A 23,838-nucleotide genomic window follows, 5' to 3' on the forward strand; every position below is an offset into this window, starting at 1 on the left:
GATCTGTGGGATCCTGTGAGAGCTTAGGAAATTTGGTAACTAGTGTTGCCCTGAGTCTTTGGTTATTTTTTGCTGCTCTCTAAAATCATGGGCTGTATCTTAGTTATTGGTATTACTTGCTAAGTAAGCGCTTGTTGAAATTACATTGAGTCAATTTATTTCTGGCGTATCATCTCACATTTGTCAAGATCTAACAATGCTTGCTTAGAAAGCATTTTAAAATCTTCAGAGAAATAAACCAAAATTTCAGTTACCCCTAAGTTATCTTGACCACAGTGAGCAAATATTAAAACCTTTTAAGAGTAACACTTTCCCAAAAGAATCTGTGGCACATTATTATCTACCCCTAATATATATCTATTAAAGTAACGTCCTTTTTTTTGTATCCTGTACCTTTCTTCTTTGGTCATTGGGTCTGACTTTTTATGTGTTTTTATCTTTGTAGGCATCTGCTTTATCCGGTTTCAGTGAATATACTCTTCCAAAAAGGCTTGTTCCCCACAAATGAGAGAAAAATCAGGGAGTTCCATCAGCATTTTCAAGCTTACGACGAAGGTTTCGAGTACGGGTCCCAGATGCCAGAGTGTCTCCTAAGGTAGAGAGATTTTCCCTATAATTAATTAACCAACCAAGCTCCTCCCAGAAATACATACCTGTCTCATTTTCCTCTTCTGAGTAGGGAGAGCAGCATCCAAGTGGAAGACACAAAAGCTACTTCTCATGATCAGATTTTGTTTGTGGTTTGTGTTTAAATTATTGGAGGAACTGAAGAAGAGAGAGATGCATTCTTTCCTTTTTTTTTTTTAATTTTGAGGAGCAAAAATGAGACGGGAGAGAGGGAAAGCGAGAGAGAGAGTGTCAGCATGAAACGAAGAATTTCTCTCATTTACTGCTTATTATTATCACAGTCGTGGCTGTAGTTTGGAACCATGCTAAATCACCAAGTATCATCGATCATAGATGTTGTTGTTTTTAGTCTCTCTGAGGCAAAAGGAGACATGGTCAAATGTATTTCTCACGGTTGGCTCCCATGGTTTGAATGCAAAATAACACATGAATTCTTAAATGCCTTAGCAGCTGGTCTGCAGTAGTGGCTGGTCAGATAATATTAAAAAGATCGTAGCCGGTTTGTTTCACCCGGCTTAAGCCAGTCCTCGGTCCCCGTGCAAGTTTTTCATCCTTCAGCAACTGACAACAGCCCGAGTAAAAGTAGGGCAAGCAGGTCATACTCTTTTTTTTTTTTTTTTTTGTATTCGATGCCAATCCTGTAAGAATGCAAACATTTATTCGCAAAAAAAAAATCACTAAAAAATGTGGCTGCCTTGCCCCCTCGATTTTTCTTGTGGACTAGTAAGTGTGAAGGAAGACCTCGCATGAAATTCTGGCAAAACTGAAGACGAAGCTTGGAGAAATAATTCCATAGATATTCCCCCTTTCGCGCTGTGACTGGTTATTCCTGAAGTGCTTTCCCGTTAACTTACGCACCTACTTTTTCCTCACCCAGTCACTGGTCGAAATCCAAAAAGTGGCTTTTAGCACTCTTTGAGAAAAACATTCCCGATATAAAAACATACAGATCTGCGAAAGATAATTCCGTGGTAAGTATCCCTTAGTTGTTTTTTTTTCTAAAATATGTGGGATGAAAGCAGTCATAAGCTATGGTTTTTAAAAGATGTTTTGCTAAAAACTCATAAGATTGTTCAGGTGACATGTTTGTGTCAAGTACCGTGTTGGATGTTTACGTACATTAATCTGTGGCTACATCCTCACAACAATGAGGTAGGTATTATTGGTCTTCTACATAAAGAAAAAAACTGAGGCTACGGCAACAACATATAACAAGATGCTCAAGGTTTTACTGATTTATGTATCCTACAGTTGTGTCAGCAATGGTAGGTAGGAATTATGGTGCGTCAGGCAAGGAGAACAAAGCTCCATAGACTTTGTTCTTCATGCCACTACCACTGATTGTTTCTCTCTTCAAACGCAAGGATGTGGTAAGATATAATTTGAAAAGCAATGCCCTGGGAGCCACTGTCCTAAGGGTCCTAGATCTGTGGTTCTTCAGGTGTGGTCCCTAGACCAATGGTACCAACATCGCCTTGGGACCACTCAATCGGAAACTCTGGGGTGGAGCCCACCAGTCTGTGCTTTGATGGGCCTTCCAGGTGGTTCTTACACTTGCATAATGAAAGGAAGAAAGGTTCTCAGCCCTGTCTGCTCATCAGAATCTCTGGGAACCTTTGAAAACTATCTGATTCTCCAGACTTCCCCTACCCTCCACTGCCCAGAGACTGGGATTCACTGAGTCTGAGCGCGGGCTCAACTTCGGTCTCCAGTCACATGACCTTGGGTGTGGCACCTCGCCTCTTGGCCTCAGTTTTTTCACCTGCCTCATAGAATGTGGGGCTTAAATGAGTTAATATTTGTGAAGCAATTAGAGAGTAGTGAGGACCACATCAGAGCTTACACCATGTGATTATCATTAAAAATCAGATCTTTTTTTTTTAAATATGAAATTTATTGTCAAATTGGTTTCCATACAATACCCAGTGCTCATCCCAAAATGTGCCCTCCTCAATACCCATCACCCACCCACCCATATATATAGATATATATATTAGGGGTAGATAATACCCATCACCCACCCACCCATATATATAGATATATATATTAGGGGTAGATAATAATGTGCCACAGATTCCCTCCCACCCCCCATCAACCCTCAGTTTGTTCTCAGTTTTTATGATTCTCTTATGCTTTGGCTCTCTCCCTCTCTAACCTCTTAAAAATCAGATCTTTTAGTATTTACAGATGATACCAAACATCTCTGTTTGCTTGCTTTTATGTTATGATAGCAAGTGTTATCACAAGCAACTCTGCTTAACACTGGAGAGGAAGGTCGCTTTAGAAAAATAGGGATGTGTAAATGCTTAGGTATCTCCCTTCTAAGTAAAGAGAACAGAAAGCTACTCTGGAATGCCCTTTATTGATAAATGATGTTGCAGCTAAGGATTCTATTTTATAAACAGACCCAGACAAATACATTTTTGTTTGCATAATTTTCCAGGATTGAGGGGAAAAGCCCCATGTGTGTAAAAGATTCATCCAGATAGATCTGCAATTTGTGGGTCTGGAAACAGGGTTTTTAATGCCACAGCTAAACTCTCCACTGACAATACTTCTAGAGTAACATTTCTCATTCCTGTTCTGAAGAAAGGAGGCATTTTTTTTTTTAACGTTTATTCATTTTTGGGACAGAGAGAGACAGAGTATGAATGGGGGAAGGTCAGAGAGAGAGGGAGACACAGAATCGGAAGCAGGCTCCAGGCTCTGAGCCATCAGCCCAGAGCCCGACGCGGGGCTTGAACTCACGGACCGTGAGATCATGACCTGAGCTGAAGTCGGACACCCAACGGACTGAGCCACCCAGGCACCCCGAAAGGAGGCATTTTCAATCATAGGTACTCCAACTTGCTCTTTGAATAGAGACACATTTTGAACTTTGCTGAAGATAGTCCAACATTTAAGACTTTAGGACAGAGGCACCTGGGTGGCGCAGTCGGTTAAGTGTCTGACTTTGGCTCAGGTCATGATCCTATGGTTCTGGGGTTCAAGCCCAACATCAGTCTCTGTGCTGACAGATCAGAGCCTGGAGCCTGCTTTGGATTCTGTGTCTCCCTCTTTCTCTGCCCCTTCCCTGCTCGCGCTTTCTCTCTTTCTCTAAAAAAAATTAATAAACACTTAAAAAGTTTTTTTAAAAGACTGGGAGAGAACTCAGTTTGAACATTCATGAGAAGTTTTCATTTTTTTGTGTATCATTTCTGTTTCTTCCAACAGTGTTCACACTGAGCTTGTGTTTTGTACCCAGTTTTTTTTTTAATGTGGGCTAAGAAGAAAATAAAAGATTCTGTTGTCTTCTACTGTATAAGTAGATTTCAATGGCCTAGTTAAGCAGAAGACTGGAAGAAATTTTTGTTTTTTTAAAATATTACACACACATTTCATCACATTATAAACATCAAACGTGGTGATTTCTCTCTTGTTATTCTAGATGTATATTAAACTAGTATTTTCATTTAAAATTAAGACTGCACCTACAGAATAGCATATCCAGAGAATGAAATCCATCTATAGGATTTTTCATGAGGTACAAACTTTGTGTTGCAACAATTTACGTTGTATGATAAAACCTAGGATTTTCAATTTTGCTAATCCATTGTCACAAAAACAGTAACAATGAGACATCGGTAGCATTTCTGTGGTGCTTACTCGGTGCTAGGTGTAGTGTTACACATTCCACAAGTTCATGACTCATTTTTCACAACCGCTATAATACCTAGAAAACTGGGGATTGTTAAAACCAGGAAGCTGAGGATTAGGGTGGTTAATCACTTTTGAAACATTACATGCCTTTGTAAGTAACAGCAATAGTCTCCCATCATGTATTTTCTTTGATAGTGATTTCACAGTTATTTCTCGTATCATAAGACCCGAAGCAAAACTACTAACGGTAAAATGCAGTTCTCTTAATCCCTAATCCATGAGAGTTGTGGGTTGTATCTCTCATGGGGCAGTATACCGTAGTAGCTAAGAGTGTGGGCTCCAGAGCCAGGACCTGGCTCAAAGGGTATGAATCCCAGCTCAACCATCGACACGCTGCCTGTCCCTGGCAAAGTTCCCTAACTTAATTGTGCTTCAGTTTCCCCAAATGTAAAACGGTGAAGATAATGGTATCTACTTCTTGGAATCGTGGTGGGGATTGGATGGTTAAATACTTGTAAAGCCCATAAAACAGAACTCGCCTTAGCAGGCAATGACTAGGCATTAGCTACCATCATTTCTGTAACCTAAACCTGAGTTATTGAAGGCTCCAAGTGCATGAGCAGCTCAATGAAAATGGTACAGTGTCTGAATTTCTTCCCCCTGATGGGAAATGGCCACTGATAAAGGGGTGTTCAGGAAACCTCCCAGTGAAGAAAACATGCTCAGGGAATTTAATTTGTGTGGTGACCCGAGAGCAACTGTAGGTGGTCTTGGATGGGGCTCTGAGCTTAGTTGGCACCATTCCAGTCAAATATCAGTTCTCTTCATGTTGCGGTATTTATAATATATACTGGCTTGACGATACTTTCTTCATGGTGTATAGGCTGAGAATCTTCGTGGAAAATGGGGAAAGGATTTTTTCTTGAATTCTTCAGAGATCTGTGTTTCTGTGTTGCTGGCATTTCCCTAAAAGCAGAGGTTTATTATTTTTTTATTTTATTTTTTATTTTTTAAAATTTATATCCAAATTAGTTAGCATCTAGTGCAACAGTGATTTCAGGAGTAGATTCCTTAGTGCCCCTGACCCATTTAGCCCATCCCCCTCCCACAGCCCCTCCCATAACCCTCAGTTTGTTCTCCATATTTATGAGTCTCTTCTGTTTTGTCCCCCTCCCTGTTTTTACATTATTTTTGTCTCCCTTCCCTTATGTTCCTCTGTTTTGTCTCTTAAAGTCCTCATATGAGTGAAGTCATAGGATTTTTGTCTTTCTCTGACTGACTAATTTCACTTAGCATCATACCCTCCAGTTCCACCCATGTAGTTGCAAATGGCAAGATTTCATTCTTTTTGATTGCCGAGTAATACTCCATTGTATATATATACCATATCTTTATCCTTTCATCCACCGATGGACATTTGGGCTTTTTCCATTCTTTGGCTATTGTTCATAGTGCTGCTATAAACATGGGGGTGCATGTGTCCCTTCAAAACAGCACACCTGTATCCCATGGTTAACTGCCTAGTAGTGTGATTGCTGGGTCATAGGGTAGTTCTATTTTTAGTTTTTTAAGGAACCTCTGTACTGTTTTCCAGAGTGGCTGCACCAGCTTGCATTCCCACCAACAAAAAGCAGAGGTTTATTTTTTAAAAATTGTCAAAATGCTATTATGTACTAAGTTTTGTTTTAGGCACTTTAAAGGTAGTAACTGATTTAATTCTCACAACAATCCTATGAGGTAGATACCATGTTATGGCCATTTTATTGATGAGCTTAAAGAAACTTGTCCAAGGTTACCTAGGTCTGGAGTAACTAAACCAGGTTCTGGTTACACATAAGGATCTTGGAAGTTGCAACTCCATCCTAACAACAAGTAGCAGGTGGAATGGACCAATGTTGGAATTATCAGATTGAGACTTTGAAACAACTGGGGTCCATGCAGAAAATAGACTAAATGCCAGAACAGATGGACAATGTAGGCAGAGAGATGGCAATCCTTAGAATGAACCAAAATTAAATGCTAGGTATAATAAACACTATAGCAGAAATGAAGAATGCCTTTGATGGACTTATTTGTAGGCTGGCAGAGCTGAGAAAAGAATCTCTGAGCTAGAGGATGTATCAGTTGAATCCCCAAAAACTGAAAATCAAAGGGAACAAACACTGAAAAAAAAATACAGCAGAACATCCAAAGACTGTGGAAATATGGGACAACTACAAAAGACATAGTATACATATAATGGGAATACCAAAAGGAGAAAAAAAAAAGGGAGAAAGGAACAGAAGACATATTTGACAATGATAATGACAGAATTTTCCCCATTTAATGTCAGACACCAAATCATAGATCCAGGAAGCTCAGAGAACATCAATCATGTAAACACCAAAAACTACACCTCAGCATATTACTTTTAAATTACAGAAAACCAAAGATAAAAAATCCCAAAAGAAGCCAGAAGGAAAAACTCCATATCTCCAGGGGAACAAAGATGAGAATTACATCTGACCTCTCCTTAGAAACCATGTAAGCAAAAAAAGAGTAGAGTGAAGTATTAAAAGAGTCGAGTGAGAAAAAAAGCACCCCAGTCTGGAATTCTATACCCTGTGAAATTATCCTTTAAAAGTGAAGGAGAAATAAAGACCTTCTCAGACAAACAAAAGTTGAGGGAATTTGTTGCCAATACACCTTCTTTATAAGAAATATATTCTTATATATTCTTTATCATATCTTTCTGTAATAAACTGGTTATCCAGTAAATAAAATGTTTCTCTGAGTTCTGTGAGCCCCATTAGCAAATTAATTGAACCTCAGGAAGGCGTTGTGGGAACGTCTGATTTTTATAAGTACAGATAACAACCTGGAGTTGCAGCTGGCATCTGAAGCCCAAGGAGGAGGTTTTTGGAACCTCCAGTCTGTAGCCTGTTGGTCCAAAGTCCAGGTAATAACCTGGGCTGTGACTGGCATCTGAAGGGCAGGTGCAAGGGTGGAGAAAGGGTATAATCTTGTAGGACTAACAAGTCCAGGACTAACAAGTCCTGACAAACTAACACTTAACCTGTATAATCTCATGCTATTTCTGGGTAGATAGTGTCAGAATTGAATTGAATTATAGGACACCCAGATGCTGTCCTGAATATCATTTATCGTTGTTTGAAACTTCCCTCCCCCACTCCCCATACACATACATATTAGACATTGGTACCAGAACCCCATAGCAAAGATGTCCTCTTTACCACCATGTTCAACATGATGCTGAAAGTGCTTGCTAATACAATAAGTCAAGAAAAGGAAATTAAAGTTACATTTATCAGGACAGAAGACATAAAACTATCTTTTTTCTTAGATGCCATGATCATATGTATTGAAAATCCAAAAGAATCAACAGACAAACTATTAGAACTAATAAGCAATTATAGCAAAGTTGCAGGAGACAAGTTAATATACAAAAGTTAATTGCTTTCCCATATACCAACAGTGAACGAGTGGAGTATGAGATTAGAAACACAATACCATTTACATTAGTATCCCCCCAAATGAAATATTTAGGTATAAACTTAACAAATGATGTATAAGATCTGCATGAGGAAAGCTACAAAACTCTGATGAACAAAACCAAAGAACCAAGTAAATAGAGATTTTATGTTCATGGATAGGAAGATTCGATATTGTCAAGATGTCAGTTCTTCCCAACTTAACCTATACGTTCAATGTAGTCTCAGTAAAAATTCCAGCCAGTTATTTTATGGATATCAGTAAACTGATTCCAAAGTTTATGTGGAGAGTCAAAAGACCCAGAATCACCAGCACAATATTCAAAGAGAATAACAAAATTCTTCAAAAGAGCAATGCTCCCCGACTGCAAGATTTATTGTAATGCTACAGTCGTCAGGGCAGTGTGGTATTGGTGAAAGAATAGACTAATAGATTGATGGAACAGAATAGAGAACCCAGAAATAGACCCTTTTAAATATAATCAACTGACCTTTGATGAAGAAGCAAAGGCAATATAAAGAAACAAAGATAGACTCTTCAACAGATGGTGCTAAAACAGTTGGGACACCCACATGCAAAAAAAAAAAAAAATCTAGACACAGATCTTATACAGTTCACAAAAATTTACTCAAATGAGTCACGGACCTAAGTGTAAAATGCAAGAGTATAAAACTACTGGAAGATAACATGGGAGGAAGCCTGCTTGACCTTGGGGTATGGTGATGCCTATTTAGGTATCACACCAAAAAATACAACCCATGAGAGAAGATGAAAGCGTATGAAAAGATGGTCCACATCATATGTCATCAGTGAAATGTAAACGAAAACAACACTGAACTACCACGACACTCATTCTGTCCAGAATCTGGAACACTGACAACACCACCGGTGTTGCTGGTGAGGATGCGAAGCAACAAGAACTCTCATTCGTTGTTGAGGGGGCAAAATGGTACAGACACTTGGGAAAACACTTTGGTGGTTTCTTATAGAAAACAGCAACAACAACAACATACTCTTACCATAAAATGTAGCAATTATCCTGCTTGATATTTGCCCAAATGATTTAAAAACTTATGTTCACACAAAAAACCTGCACATGGATGTTTACAATAGCTTTATTTATAACTGCTAAAACTTGAAGGCACCAAGATGCCCTTTAGTAGGTAAATGGATACACTGTGGTACATCTAGGGACTGGAACATTATTCAGCACTCAAAAGGAATGAACTATGCAGCCATGAAAAGACATGGACAAACCATACATTCATAGCACTAAGTGAACGAAGCCCATCTAAGAAGGCTACGTAATGTATAGTTTCAACTGTGTGACACTCTGGAAAAGGCAAGATGTGGAGAAAGGAAAAAGACCAGTGGTTATTGGAGAGGAAGGAGAGGTAAATTGGCAGAACACAGAGGATTTTTAGGGTAGTGAAAATAATTTGTGTGACATTGTAATGATGTCGGCATATCATCATGCATTTGTCCAAACCAATAGAGTTTATAATGTCAAAAGTGAACCCTAAGGTAAACTACGGACTTTAGGTGATTATGATGTGTCCGTGTCCTTGATCCATGGTAAAAAAAAAAAAATACCATTTTGGTGAATGATATTAATAGTAGGGAAGACTGTACATGAGTGGGAGTGAGGGTCATGTGGGAAGTCTTTGTAGCTTCCTCTCAATCTTATTGTAAACTTAAAACTGCTCTAAAAAAACTAAAGTCTTAAAAAAAAAACCAAAAACCTAAGCCAGAATTTGAACCAATGCATAAAGCAGCAGAGCCCCTACTCCTAATTACTATCCTGCTGGTAAGAATATATATCCCTTAGCATGCCTCCAGCTGCAAGGCTAGGAATGGCAGAAATAGCTTATTTGAAAAATATGCATGCTCTTTGTTTATTAACAGCACTCTTTGTCACGTAGCTGTGGTTTGACAGTATGTATTTCTTTTAAACAGACATTAATGCAGACTTTGCTGGATATCATAGAGATGGAAAGAAATGAAGAAAAGAGCCCCAACTATGGGCTTTTAATACTTTGGGCTTCTCTGTCCAATGCTGTCCCTGTAAGTATATTAGTAAAGTAAGGGTTACAGTTCTGTCTACTGCAATTTCAAGTTTTTTCCTTCGTTTTTCTTTCTGTTCTTTCTATTATGGGAAAGAAAAAAGACAGCAGTGGATCTGGTTGTGAGCTAGGAAAACAAAACTCACATGGCTAGTAAAATCTGATAAAACCACAGAGGAGGCAAAGCAGAGATCTCAAGTGAATTCTGCCCTCTGCAAGGCAGCTCGTCCTAGGCTAAGGGAAAAACTTGCACTTTGGGGTCAATTGTGACAACACTGCTTATGGAGCACTTTCTTTGTCAGGCAACATGCTTAGTATTAGCGCTTGAAATGAGTAGGTCTTGACTCTAACATTTTACTGGGGAGAGAGTAGGCAAATGGATAATTTGAGACAGAATTGGGCTGGAATCAAGATATCCCCCTCCAGAGCTGTGGAATCTCAAAGAGGTAACTTCAACCCTCAGCCTCCATTTCCTTTTGGGTAATGAAGGGATAATACAGCTCCTGGTATGGTCCTAGGACTTGGGTACTTAATGAGTGGTGACTCTCATTTCTCTACAAGGTTGTTGCAAGGATTCAGTGAGATAAACCCCACTGGTACCCAGTTTGTATTAGGTGGCATCTATGTCCTGTAAGCTTCCCATGAATGGAACTGGTGACCTTGGAACTCACAATACTTCTCAAGAGAGCAGAGAATTTTTTTATGTTTACTTACTCTGAGAGAGAGAGAGAGAGAGAGAGAGAGAGAGAGAGAGAAAGAGAAAACAAGCACAGAAGCCAGGGAGGAGCAGAGAGAGAGAGAGAGAGAGAGAGAGAGAGAATCCCAAGCAGGCTCCACACTGTCAGCACAGAACCCAAAGCAGGACTCGAATCCTGAGGTCATGACCTGAGCCAAATCCAAAAGTTGGACACTTAACCGACTGAGCCAGCCAGGTGCGCCGAGAACAGAGACTTTTTAACTGTTTCTTATTTATTTATTTTTTTTAGTATTTATTTATTTTTGAGCGAAAGAGGGACAGAACGCAAACAGGGGAGGGGCAGAGAGCAAGGAAGACAGAGATTCTAAAACAGGCTCCAGGCTCTGAGCTGTCAGCACAGAGCCCAACGTGGGGCTCGAACTCATGAACCGTGAGATCGTGACCTGAGCCGAATCAGATAGTTAACCTACTGAGCCACCCAGGCGCCCCTTTAACTGTTTCTTTTAAAGTTGTTATAAACTAGATCAAAGCCATGTGCTGTGTGCCACTTCATGTTTGACCAGCACCAGCTACCTGTGTCAGAAGATTCCACATTAGCTTAAGCTGCGCTTACATTATTTGAGAAATTAAAGAGTAACCTTTTTTATGCATCTGTCTTCTACTAAATGGGACTATTCAGCCCATCTCTAATGATACATGTAGCCATTTTTCTTTTTTTCTTCTAGCAAATAGGAATAACATATTTTAAGTATTATTTATTTCTCCCTCCTCTTAATGAAGGCTTTCTAAGTACTGATAGTCTAGTTTCTTTTAACCTGTTGGAACACAGACTGGGTAAGAAGCGGAAATAGAAACACTGGCCTCTCTGCTCACATGTGTGTCAGTCTTACGTATTTCATCTGGAATGGGGAAATAAGAATCGTCTAATCCTTTCCTCTTCTTTATGTACCTCTGACATTATTCCCTGATTTCTCCTTAGACAGCTTTCTTGGATACCGAGTAAGCTACAGCAAAATTAAAAGGCAGACATCAGAACAGCTCCCAAAGCAGCAACAAAACAGCCACTCCTGTCACAGGATTAATTTTCAAGATCTCATTAGAGAGGTCCCCCAGAAAAAAGGGACACAAAGCTCCAATTGATCTGACTCAGGGGAAGTCAGTTCTTTGGAACGTGTTCCTGGCATTCATCTGAAAGGACTTAAATCATTAATTTCAGAAAGAAAGTGTCTGATGATTAGTGAAAGATCCATCTTGCTGGCGCTTGTTGGCATCTCCAAGAGGCAGCTGGTGTGTGGACAGACACCCTCGAAAGGCTTCAGAGAGTCAGGCCCACTGCCAAATCCCTGTTCTGGGTGACAGTGAACCGATTGTTTAACCTCTCTGAGCCTCAGTATTCTCATCTATGGGATAGGATGAATGTGATCTACCTCATACGATAGTCGTGACGGTTGTATTTTTAAGAAATGGCAAGTGGCTAACAGTCCCTGGCACAAAGAAGGTGCTCAATGAGTGTTAGCTTTCTTCTTTTATAAAAAGTAAGGCCATCCTTCCAGTCAATCATTACTTTCAATGGCCCATTAATTATAAGCTGGCTTGGTTCTCAAACCTGGACCAAATGCCCCAGGGTGGGAGTGGCCATGTTGCCTGGCTTCTGTGATGTCCCATAAGTGCCTAGACAACCACTGCAGGCCCTGCTGGAGGGACAGGAGGTGGGGCCTGTCCTTTCTTCTCTTCTCTCCCACTCTGTGCTCTGCCTCCAGGCCCATGGAACTCAGACCTATCTGAAGGATAGGCTTGGGACAGGTCACTAGAAGGCTCCATCATGGTCAAGGTGACCTTTGGTGGACTGGCCCAAAATATTAACCATAATTTGTGAAATTATTCCTGTGGGGAAACCACTTCCCAATTCCAAGAAATTCCTTTCAAATGAACTTTTTAAGAACATTTTTCCAAAACTAATCTCACAGCTGACATTTTGTCTTTGATATCGACCGCTTCTCTGAAGCTCTTTCTAAATCCTTTTGGTAGTGACCACTACCCCCCATCCCACCCCATCTCACTTTCAACTCGCACAGCATGGGTTGTTGGCACCACACGTGGCTCCTTTTTCACCTGATTGTATTTCATATCCCCAGCTAGACGTGTAAAGTTCTTTGGGCAGGAATGATGTCTTGTACATATTTGTGTTTACCATGATTGTAGAAGACTGTCTGACATGTTATGGAGACTCCCTCAATATTTATTAATCTTTTTTTGAATGGGAGAATAAATGCTGCTGAAGAACATACCCAATTCATCTTCTAACAGAGCTGGGCAGGGCTTTCCTCTTTGTCCATTGTCACCTTTGTTCTTACCTCTCCAGAAGCATTATAGTGGCTGCTTGTGAAGTCCAGTGAGCCAGGGCACCCTTTTTCTTTTTGCCCAGCCCTCACCATGGACTTGACCCCTTTGACAGAACTCTAATTGTCATTTTTGGGAGCAATGTTTAACTGAGAGTGCCAAGGTCTTGTGGTCACTTAGTCTTGTTTGTTGATTCAGTAATATATGTAAATTTCTTAGTTTCTTATTACTGTCCTTTTTTTTTTTTTTTTTTTTGAGAAAGAGAGAGAGGGGAAGGGTCAGAGAGAGAATCTTAAGTAGGCTTCATCCCATGACCATGAGATCATGATCTGAGCTGAATCAAGAATTGGATGTTCAACTGACTGAGCCACTCAGGCGCCCCTACTCTTTGCTGTCTTTTATGTGTCTTTTTCTTTTCTTTTTGAAAAAGTAATTGAGCTTTTTTTTTTTTTACCAAATTTAAGTGATAAATAATATCATTGTACAGCCATTTATAATTTAGCTGATTTTCTTGTGTTTGTTATAAAAATAAATATTACCCAATTTTTGTGAATGTCTAAAACTCTAGGCACTATTTAGTGTAACTCTGAACCCCTCTTTTGTATAACTGAAAGTCTATGTGCTATCACTAAGCTGTTTTTTCCCCTAATATTAACTCTGACCTTTTATTCATTTATTGAATATTTATTTTTGAGAGAGAGAGAGTGCGCGAGTGTGTGCGCACAAGCAGGGGAGGGGCAGAGGGGGGGACAGAGGATCCAAAGTGGGTTCCATGCTGACAGCAGAGCGCCCAGTGCGGGGCTTGAACTCATGAACCATGAGATCACGACCTGGGCCAAAGTCAGATGCTTAACTGACTTATCCGCCACCCAGGCACCCCGTGAACTCTGACCCTTTAATAAATAAGATGAACTGAGGGTGGAGTGGTTATTAATTAAATCCAATGATTTCGCCCTTCCATCCATAGATAATAATAGAAGGATCCCGAATGGGGAGACAGGAGAAGAGAGCTTTCTGGTCATGTTTCTTCTAGTGTAAATCGGCCTGGATAATCTCTAGGATAAGTCTTTTGTAATGTGGATAATGCCACGGAAAGAGGCTCTCCAGATGGTGGCGGCCTTTGTTCTCCCATTCACTTTGTTTATGTACACAGTACCATATTTACCCTCCCACAGACAGAGTTCCTGCCCCAGAGGGGAACACCGTTGAGCAGTATCGCATTTGGCTTATTTGAGTGCTTCCTTCCGATAATTGCTCTTCCTTCTTTGACCACAGAGGGGAGTATTGGGATTATTTAAAGGTACTTAAAGTTACCTCACAAAAAAGACAAAAAAACTTAAGTGTTTTAAATATTAAGTATTTTCTGAGTCTTTCAGGACTGATTTTCCTAGATGAAAGTTCTGTCACAATACATATTTACAGAAAGGATGAAAGGGAAACCCAAGCTTCTTTTAACGATTTTATGCAAGGTGACTGTGTAAGCTAAAAATAGAAGCAAAAACATCTACCCAAGTTAGTGGAAAGTTAATTTTTGAAATGTATGGCAGTATAACTTTACCTTGTAATACCACAGTGAGGAAAGACATGAAATGATTTTCTTTGGTCTAGAGAGAGAATTTGCAAGCATGCTATGTTTGGTAACCTTCAGGTGTGAAAGATACTGATGCTGAGTAACTCTCATCCTTTAGTTTATTGTATTTTGGGTATACTTTCCTAGGCTTATTGAAAATTACCATGTTTTATTTGCAGAATATATGATGTGCTCATTCATTTCTATTTCAAGGAAATTAAATTTTAGAAAATGTTTTTGTCTGGATTAACATTCTTAAGTGTCATAATTCGTTGCTTCTGGATATTTATTGTATGCCTCTGTAATATCTTCTAATGTGAATTACTAAAAAAAAAAATCCTACCTCATGTTTTAGTAGAGATAGTTTAATCTGTATAAACAATATAGTTAAACTACCGTGACAGAATGAAATTATAGATTTGGCTCTCAGAGACGGGTAACATCTCTGTTGTTCATAAAGTCTGTTTTCAAAAATGCTCTTCAGTGTGCTTTTAGGTTTAATTTAAACATTTTCCTGGCTTCTTTTCATGTTTACAGCTAATATTAAGTATGCTTTCACTCACTTTCAAAGAAGGTTGTATTGTTTGATACATTGATTTGTTGTTGTTTTTATTTTTAAGGTTGCATTTTGGACACTTGGATTTGTCCTCTCTCGTCCCAGTGTCCACAAGACCATTGTGGAAGGCATATCTTCTGTGTTTGGCACAGCAGGTACTAAACCTGAATTGAATTACACAGTTGAAGAGATATCTAATAAATATGCGCTTGTCACATGTCACGGGCAAACCTAAGTGCCCAGAATTTTATAGAAGTTGAACATAATCCAAAATTGAACACAGGATATAAACTGATCAGGTAGATTCCTAGAATTTAATTACTGTCCAGGATTTTGGAGGTCATCTAGTGCAACCCCCTTACTTTCCAAATCATGAAATAAGTGCTAGAAAGATTGTGATTTGCTTAATTTTCCTACTTAAATGCAAGTATATATATACTTGCACATATATATATGTGTGTGTGTGTGTGTATGTATATATATTTATACTATGCATATATATACATTTATAGTATACATATGTATACTTGAATGCAAACATATATAGGCTTTTTCTTCAAATATGTGTATATCTTTATATTGTTTTCAAATATGCTACTCACTAACATGCCTTTAAGTTTAACTTAAACATTTTCCTAGTTTCTTTTTTTTTTAATTTTTTTATGAATATAATTTATTGTCAAATTGGCTTACATACAACACCCAGGGCTCATCCCAACAAGTGCCCTCCTCAATGCCCATCACCCATTTGCTAGTTTCTTTTAATGTTAAGGGCTAATACTAAGTCCACTTTCATTCACTTTCAAAGAAGGTTGTATTGTTTGATACATGGGTTTTTTGTTTGTTTTTTTTTTAAGGTTGCATTTTGGACATTTGGATTTGTCCTTTCTCATCCCAGTGTGTATGTGTGTCCACACACACTATATGTCCACACACACTATATGTATATGTATGGACACATATATATGTATGTCATCCCAGTGTGTATGTGTGTCCACACACACTATAGTCCACACACACTATATGTATATGTATGGACACATATATATGTATATACACACATACATGCAGGCTTTTTCTTCAAGTCTCTTGGACCTTCAAACCTCTTGGCCCTTCAGTTGTTTTTGGAATTCAGGATTTTCCAGATTTTTGTAAGAAGTAATATGGTGCATATATTACATAACATAGATGTCAGGTAATGTTTTGTCACTAAAGGAGTTGTTTTAAAAGTTAGAGTTAGAGATTTGGGAGGGTTCGGACTGTAGATGGGGATTGCCACCTTGCACTTTTTAGTTCAGTTTGGGATGCTTGTCATCTGTTTTAAAAAGCAGAAATAAGCTTGAATGAAGAGAGCGCTCAACCCCTTGTTTATGTAGCATAATTTTGACCCGTTTGGAAGTAGCATCTTTTAAAAAACCTCAATGTGTCAAATTATGTATTCTGATATAAAAAGAATAATAAATGACTTGGAAGAAAACAGTGTAATAATAGGACGAAAGTCTGATGCCAATAGATAGTCCCGCCCCCCACCCCCACCATTTCATGATTGCTGAAAATATTTTCTTTGAAATGTTTTCTTTATTTTCTACTGCTTCTTGTTGAATTAAACCAAAAATCAAATTGGCTTGATCAACATGACTGTCTAGGCAATACTGTCTCTGAGCCTTGAGTATGAATAGCAGGTGTTGGGGTTGGGTCTTACAGATATGGTGAGGGTTAGAATCACTGAGCACCAACAATGCTAACAAGTTAGATTTTGGAGATACGTTAGTGAATACAAGACTACTTGCCCTTATGGGGCTTAGAGCTACAAAGTTAATGGAAATGTGCATGCCTGCACATCTACAAAGGATAAAAGGGAATGTGTCTTTGATTGTCTCATATTCACCTTTACCGTTTCCTCACTGGAGTCTTCTCCTGACTTAAGGTTCTCCAAAGTCATAATCTTTAGGATTTCTCCTCTGACAGAAAAATGTTCCTTCAAACAGCAGTACTAGTGTAATAGTTACATCTATCAATGTCTTCAGTTTATAAGACTCTTGCAGAATTGAAACAGTTTACCTAAAATATCAAATGTTCTTTGCTGTGTGTATACGGAACGATTCAGAATCCGTTTACACATAAGATGTAGTAGCAGCTCAGGAATTTAGAGGTGAGAGACCACTCACTCTTTGAAGGTTGATATCAAGGAGGATATCTATGTGTGACAACGAATTCTGTCAAAGAAAGCACATTAGAGTGCATGGAACAAGAATCTGACTCATACAGCAGTTCTCACATTCTTAATGCTCTTCTCTGTTACAAGATCACCACTTCTTTCTTGGAGATGTCCTTAGTGACTTGGATGCCTCTCCACATCTCTGTGGCCTCAACACTCACCACTAGAGCCCATCCCAGGCATGATGGTCAACTTTCTTATAAAATAAGTCTCAGGGTAAAAGTCGCTGTTGAATAATTGGTCCTTTGTATCTGGCTTCTTTCACTTGGCACAGTATTTTATTTTATATCATGTTATTTTACACTAATTGATTTTCAGATGTTAAACCACCCTTGCATTCCTGGGACAAAGCCTACTTAGGCATGTGTATAATACATATAACTTTTATGGATATAAAATATCCATAGTGTACATATACATATATTTATATCCATATGACATTTGTAATTTTTATGTTGCTGGATTCAGTTTGCTAGTATTTTATTAAGGCATTTTATATCTATATCAAAAAGGGATATTAATCTGTTGTTTTCTTTCCTTGTGATTTGTCTGGGTTTGATATCAGGACACTTTTGGCTTTATAGAATGACTTAAGAAGTATCCACTCCTCTTATGATTTTTCAAAGTGTTTGTGAAGGAGTGATGTTAATTCTTCTTTAACCATACAATAGATTTACCAGCAAGGTGATCTGGTGCGGAGATTTTCTTTGTGAGAAGTTTTTAATTAATTCAACCCCTCTACTTGTTATAGGTTTATTCAGATTATATATTTCTTATTGTCTTTAATTGAAATAAAGCTGACACATAACATTATATTAGTTTTAGGTGCACAATATAATGATTTGATATACGCATGTATTATGAAACGATCACCACAATAAATTTAGTTAACACCCATTATCACACAGTTAATTTTTTTTCTTGTGATGCAGACTTTTAAGACCTGCTCTCTTATCGACTTTCAAATACATAATACACTGTCACGTATTTATTATACCATTGCTGTACATTCCATCCCCAGAAAAACATGGGACACTTCACAAATGCGTGTTATCCTTGTTCCGGGGCCATGCTAATCTTCTCTGTATTGTTCCAAATTTAGTATATGTGCTGCCAGAGTGAGCACTGTCTCTTTTTTCTTGAGTCAGTTTTGTGGTTTGTGTCTTTTTAAGGAATTTGTCCATTTCATCTAGGTTGTGTGACTCGTTAGATTCATGTTATTGCCCGTAATCTTTGTTATGTTCGTAAAACCACTCGGAAAGCATCTCCCTCTTTTGTCATTTTAGTGATTGTGTCCTCTTTCTTCTTTTCTTGGTCAGTGCAGCTAAAGGATTCTCAGTTTTGTTTTCAAAGAACTAACTTCTGGTTTTGTTGCTTTTATTTTCTCGTATTGCTTTTCTATTCACTACTTCTTTTATTTCTGTCCTGATCTTTACTATTTATAATTTATATCCCTTTATGTTGATAAAGGGATATTCTTTATTTTGTTCTTTAAACATAACTTTTCTTACAGTCTTTGAACACGTTTTAAAATATCTGATTTAAACTCTTTTTTTTTTCTTTTTCTTTTTAGTAAGTCCAACATCTGGTTTTCTTCAGGGATGGTTCCTACTGATTGCTTTTCCCCTTGTGTATGGCCTGTATTTTCTTGTTCCACGTACTTTTGCGTATTTCCCGTTAAATGTCTTGTAATTTTGTGTTGGTAATGGGACACTTTAAATAATACAATGTAGCAGCTCTGGAAATCAGATTCTCCTATCTCCTCAGGGTTTATTGTCACTGCTCCTTGTCACAGCTCTTGTTTGGGTGTTTCTTTATTGACTTTGGTTAACTAATTCTGTAAATTTTGCATTATCATGTGTGGCCACCTGTGTTTCTGCTTGGTTAGTTTAGTGTTCAACTAATAGCTGGATGAAGACTTCCTTACACTAAGAACCAATAAGACTCCTCGGTTTGCATGTTTTGGATTTCGTTTGTGTGTCGGAGCATGCCTTCAACACTCCGCTAGGCAGTAGGCAGCTCTGCCTTCATGGTCACTTCCACTGGCACAGAGCCCCAAGGTCAGCCATGAGTCAGACCTTAGAGCCTTCTCAGGGCTTTCCGGAGCCTGAATAAAGCCCCGGGCATTTGTACTGTCCTTTATAAGCACACATTTCTATAGTCCCAGGAATACACTGGACCTCTTCAAAGCCCTAGGACATCTCATTCCCTAGCTCTTCATTTTACTCTTTTTGATTTGCCTGTTGTGTGTCCCAACTGTTGTCTATTGCCTCGGGGAGCTGCAAAGTCCATTATCTTTAAAGGTTTCCAACCAACACCCCAGGGGAAAAGACTTACTCCACTGAGTAAGTTCCAAGTCCAGTCAGATAAAGATAGTCTTGTAAGTGGGACCTTTGTAGTGAACCCTCAGACAGGCCAAATAATGAGAATTCTCTAGGAATGAGGTTTTGAAGGAGTTCCAATATCATTCTGTCCCCTCTGATGGCTGTTGAGCTGCTGGTCTGCACTGTGATTGTAGGTGATTGGTTTTTAAGGCTACCGTGGATCTATGGCGAGAGGGATGGGAATAGGGCACATTAAAATGTCATTAAGCTTGCTCTTCTTACCAAGATTTAGCCATTTTTCTTAGATAAAAACCCCCTGGGTTGCTGTAAGCTTTGGTTAATTTCCAAAGGTCTGAAAAAGTTGATTCCGGCGATTTTTATCAGATTTTTCATTGATTTTAAAGAGGGAGTTTTGGGAGTCCTTTACTCTGCCGCTTTTGCTGACATTACCCTGCACCACAAGTTTTAAAATTTCTTTTAAGAAACCTTTCAAATTCATTGTTAACCCATCATTCATCTATTTATTTAGCTGCCCTTCAACTCTGTTTTGAGGGTGTCAAGGCATTGTGTGAAAATATCAGGGCTATGAAGATGAGTAAACTGTGGTACTGGCTCTCAAGGAAGTTCGTGAATGAAGTGTACTTTATTAAAATGAAAACAGATTTGGAAGTATCCAGAAGATGTTAGGAAAGAACAAGGAATGTTTACATTGTTTCTTCGGAGGTGTGTACCTGTTAATGGATTCTGTAGGTTTTCTATGCTCAGAACTCTTTTCCTTGTTCTCGTTCATGTTTTAGTAAGCTTGAATGTTATTTCCTCAGGTCTTTTCGGCTTGCCCTTTCTGAAGTCACTTTCTCTAACTCACTCTTAGTGATTTTGTGACTCACCTCACTATTTCCTTAATAAGAATGATTATTTTGTTTATTAGTCTATCTATCTATCTATCTATCTATCTATCTATCTTCTGCCTTTTTCATCAGAACATAGCCCCTCTAACAACAGGACCAATGTCTATCTTCGTCTCTATGGTAGGTATCCCCAGCTGCCTAGAGCCAAAATTACTCAACAAATATTTTCTGAATAAATTTAATGAACAAGTAGAAGAATATAATTTTTAATTTATTTTGATTTTTTAAAAATGTTTATTTATTTTTGAGAGAGAAAGAAAGAGAGAGACAGAACGTGAATGTGGGAGGGGCAGAGAGAGTGGGAGACAAAGAATCTGAAGCAGGCTCCGGGCTCTGAGCTGTCAGCACAGAGCCCGATGCGGGGCTCAAACCCACATACCGCGAGATCATGACCTCAGCCCAAGTCAGATGCTTAACCTACTGAGCCACCAGGCGCCCCTATATAAGAATGTATTTTAAGAGATGAATGTCTTAGTTTAACTTTCATTGGCAGCTCTATCACCCATCCCAGTAGACAGTTTATATGAAATGAATATTTTATGTAAAGAAGCTTTTGATGAGTTTCTGCACTTGATTTTTGAGTTAGAAGAATGCTAGTGTCAGCTAATATCTGATCAGTACTTTGAGACACTGAGTAGTCTCAGGTCCAGCTAACATTTCTCTAGGGTCTTGAACTCTGTGCAGAATCTTCTTACCTACGATTTTATTGTATCCATTAATCGTGGGTGAAATATGCATTATCAAATTATTAAGAATCTGACAAAGAATATTTTGCTTTGTTACAGAGTTTTTGGGCATTCCTGGAAATTAGTCATTTTGTTTTAAATTTTAATTGTTAGGTCACCAGACATTATGTCAGTTGCCTGTCATAACCTCAAAAACTTAGTCCAAATGCAGGGGTCAGAATGTCTGGGTTCAAATCCAATCTGAGATACAAACTACTGGTTAATTCCTTACTCAGGTCACCAAATAATTCTTCTTCTTCTTCTTCTTCTTCTTCTTCTTCTTCTTCTTCTTCTTCTTTAATGTCTATTTACTTTTGAGAGAGAGAGAGAGAGGGAGAATGAGCAGGGGAGGGGCAGAGAGACAGGGAGACACAGAATCTGAAGCAGGCTCCAGGCTCTGAGCTGTCAGCACAGAGCACGATGTGGGGCTTGAACTGTCGAACTGTGAGATCATGACCTGAGCCAAAGTCGGATGCTCAGCCAACTGAGCCACCCAGGCGCCCCACGTTACCAAATTCTTTAAGCCTATTTCTTCTTTAGATAAATGGCAAAATAAGAGTGCCCGCCTAATGGAGTTGTTAGGAGAATATGGCAAGTATAAAGCAGACAGCACAATATTTGTCAAACTATAGTCGTTTTATGAATCTTAGCCATGGCCAAAACTGATATAACCTGTATCAGTTGTGTAAAATTTTACAGTCTTGTCACATCATGATATTAGTGACTATTATGACTCTGAGTTTTTCTACATTTAAGTATTAGCATTTCCTTTTAAAATGCCATAGTTTTCTTGAATGTTTACAGCAATAATTGAATTATTTTGTATCAGTTGGCCATCCCTTTAAAGGGACTGAATGCAGCAGAAATATATCATGAAGACATTTCTATCTAATATTATCCTAGAGGGTAGAAACAATAGTAACAATAATGGCTAACAGACCCAATTCCAATTGCTTTTTTTTTAATTTAAAAAGTTTCTTTAATGTTTTTTATTGTTTTTTTGTGACAGAGAGAGAGAAAGAGGGAGAGAGAATAAGAGCAGGGGACGGGCAGAGGGAGGAGGGGAACAGAAGATCTGAAGCGGGCTCTGTGCTGACAGCAGCAGGCCCAATGTGGGGCTCGAACTCACAAACCGTGAGATCATGACCTGAGCTCAAGTCAGATGCTTAACCAGCTAAGCCACCCAGGTGCCCCTCAGTGTCCACTTTTTTATATCACTAACTCTTAATGCAGAATCTGGGTTGGTAGATCTGATCGGCAAAGTCTTATTTTCACATCCTAGCTTCCAGGGAGGCAAGGGGAGCAAGAATCTGGCATTTTTCAGCTCTGTGATGGTAGGCAAGCTTCTGCTGAAACATGGGGTGCAGATATTGCATAGTCAAAACTAACACATATCGATATGTGTATGTAAGTAATGGAATATGTATCTTTATATATATATATGTGAGTATAGAAAATAAGCATATTTATTATATTACCATATAAATATATTTTTATAAATGCAAACACATTTCATAAATATAATATGTACCTTTATATCTAAATATTTGTGTACATACACACATAACATCCCTTGACTATTCCCAGGTGAGGTGACCCCTTGCTAACAAAGTCCATGAAAGCAGACAAAGAACAGTTAAATCTTCTCACCTTTCTCATATCACTTTGTACTTGTATAAACTATGAATTTTCAAAAACAGCGCAATAATTGACTGACACACCTTTGTGCTGCCCAAAGTCAAATGCTCATTTTTTTTTTTATTAAAAGTTTTTTTTAGCTTATTTCAAGAGAGAGAGGGAGAAAGAGAGTGGGCAGGGTAAGGGCAGAGAGAGAAGGGGGAGAGAATCCCAAGCAGGCTCCACACTCTCAGTACAGGTCCTGATGCGGGGCTCAAACTCATGAACCGTGAGAGCATGACATGGGCCGAGATGAAGAGTCAGACACTTAACTGACTGAGCCACCCAGGCACCCCTAATCTTCTTTATCCTGTGTATCTAAAAATTCACACATTTGTAGTTCAACCAAACTTTGTGTGTTTTGATAAAGAAAGAGGAGCTTTTGTCTTTGTTTTTTTCTGAATCTCTTCCTCTTCCTAAAGGGTTTTATCTATTCTCAATATAATGAACATTGCTCTTTGTACCCATAGAACTGTTCTAAGAAGAAAATAGTTATTCATATTTTTACTTTAACATTAAACTACATATTATGCCATATTTGATTTTATTAAAGTATTTACATTTTAATTTGTATAATGTCATTCCATTAACCCACCATTTTGGTTTACTTTTCTTTTTTATTTTAGTTAAAATGTAGGACTACATGTTTGTTTAGGTGCTTCTTGCATTTTTAGCTTCATTGTGCTTTGTATTCTCTAGATAACTACTAAAGGACTATAGGATCACAGAAGATTCACCAACACAGCATAAATACTCACATTTATGAGCAACTGACCAAAAGCAAGTTCAGGCACTCACATTTGGGACCTGTTTAGGCTATTAAAAAGCAATTTTCTTTTCCAATTTTGGACTCCCACGGTGAGGGTCTGCCCACCAGGAGAGGGTCATTCTATCTTAAAAACAAAACCCATAAAAATGCAGTTGAAATCTTTAGCTGGTTGTATTGGCCCTTTCTACCCTTCTTTTTTTTTTTAATTTTTTTAAAACTTTGATTCATTTTTG

General features: G+C 38.5%; 1 protein-coding gene and 1 non-coding gene across 2 annotated transcripts in view; one reads left to right on the plus strand and one right to left on the minus strand.

Moving 5' to 3' along the window:
• LOC124529276 (24-hydroxycholesterol 7-alpha-hydroxylase) overlaps nt 1-23,838 on the plus strand; it is a 93,644-nt gene that overhangs the window by 18,020 nt on the left and 51,786 nt on the right. Inside the window, exons 4-7 of the mRNA XM_047103104.1 lie at nt 446-595; nt 1,505-1,598; nt 9,715-9,822; nt 15,049-15,139. Of these exons, the coding sequence (XP_046959060.1) occupies nt 446-595; nt 1,505-1,598; nt 9,715-9,822; nt 15,049-15,139 (443 nt within the window). The remainder of the gene's footprint in view (nt 1-445; nt 596-1,504; nt 1,599-9,714; nt 9,823-15,048; nt 15,140-23,838) is intronic.
• On the minus strand, nt 18,224-18,328 carry LOC124529441 (U6 spliceosomal RNA). Its single transcript, XR_006966340.1, has one exon. It is a non-coding gene; the product is annotated as a U6 spliceosomal RNA (small nuclear RNA).

This window comes from Lynx rufus, unplaced genomic scaffold (genome assembly GCF_022079265.1).
Source record: "Lynx rufus isolate CCGP_SWC_20201006 ecotype Redwood Valley unplaced genomic scaffold, mLynRuf1.p SCAF_6, whole genome shotgun sequence".
Classification (NCBI taxonomy): Eukaryota; Metazoa; Chordata; class Mammalia; order Carnivora; family Felidae; genus Lynx; species Lynx rufus.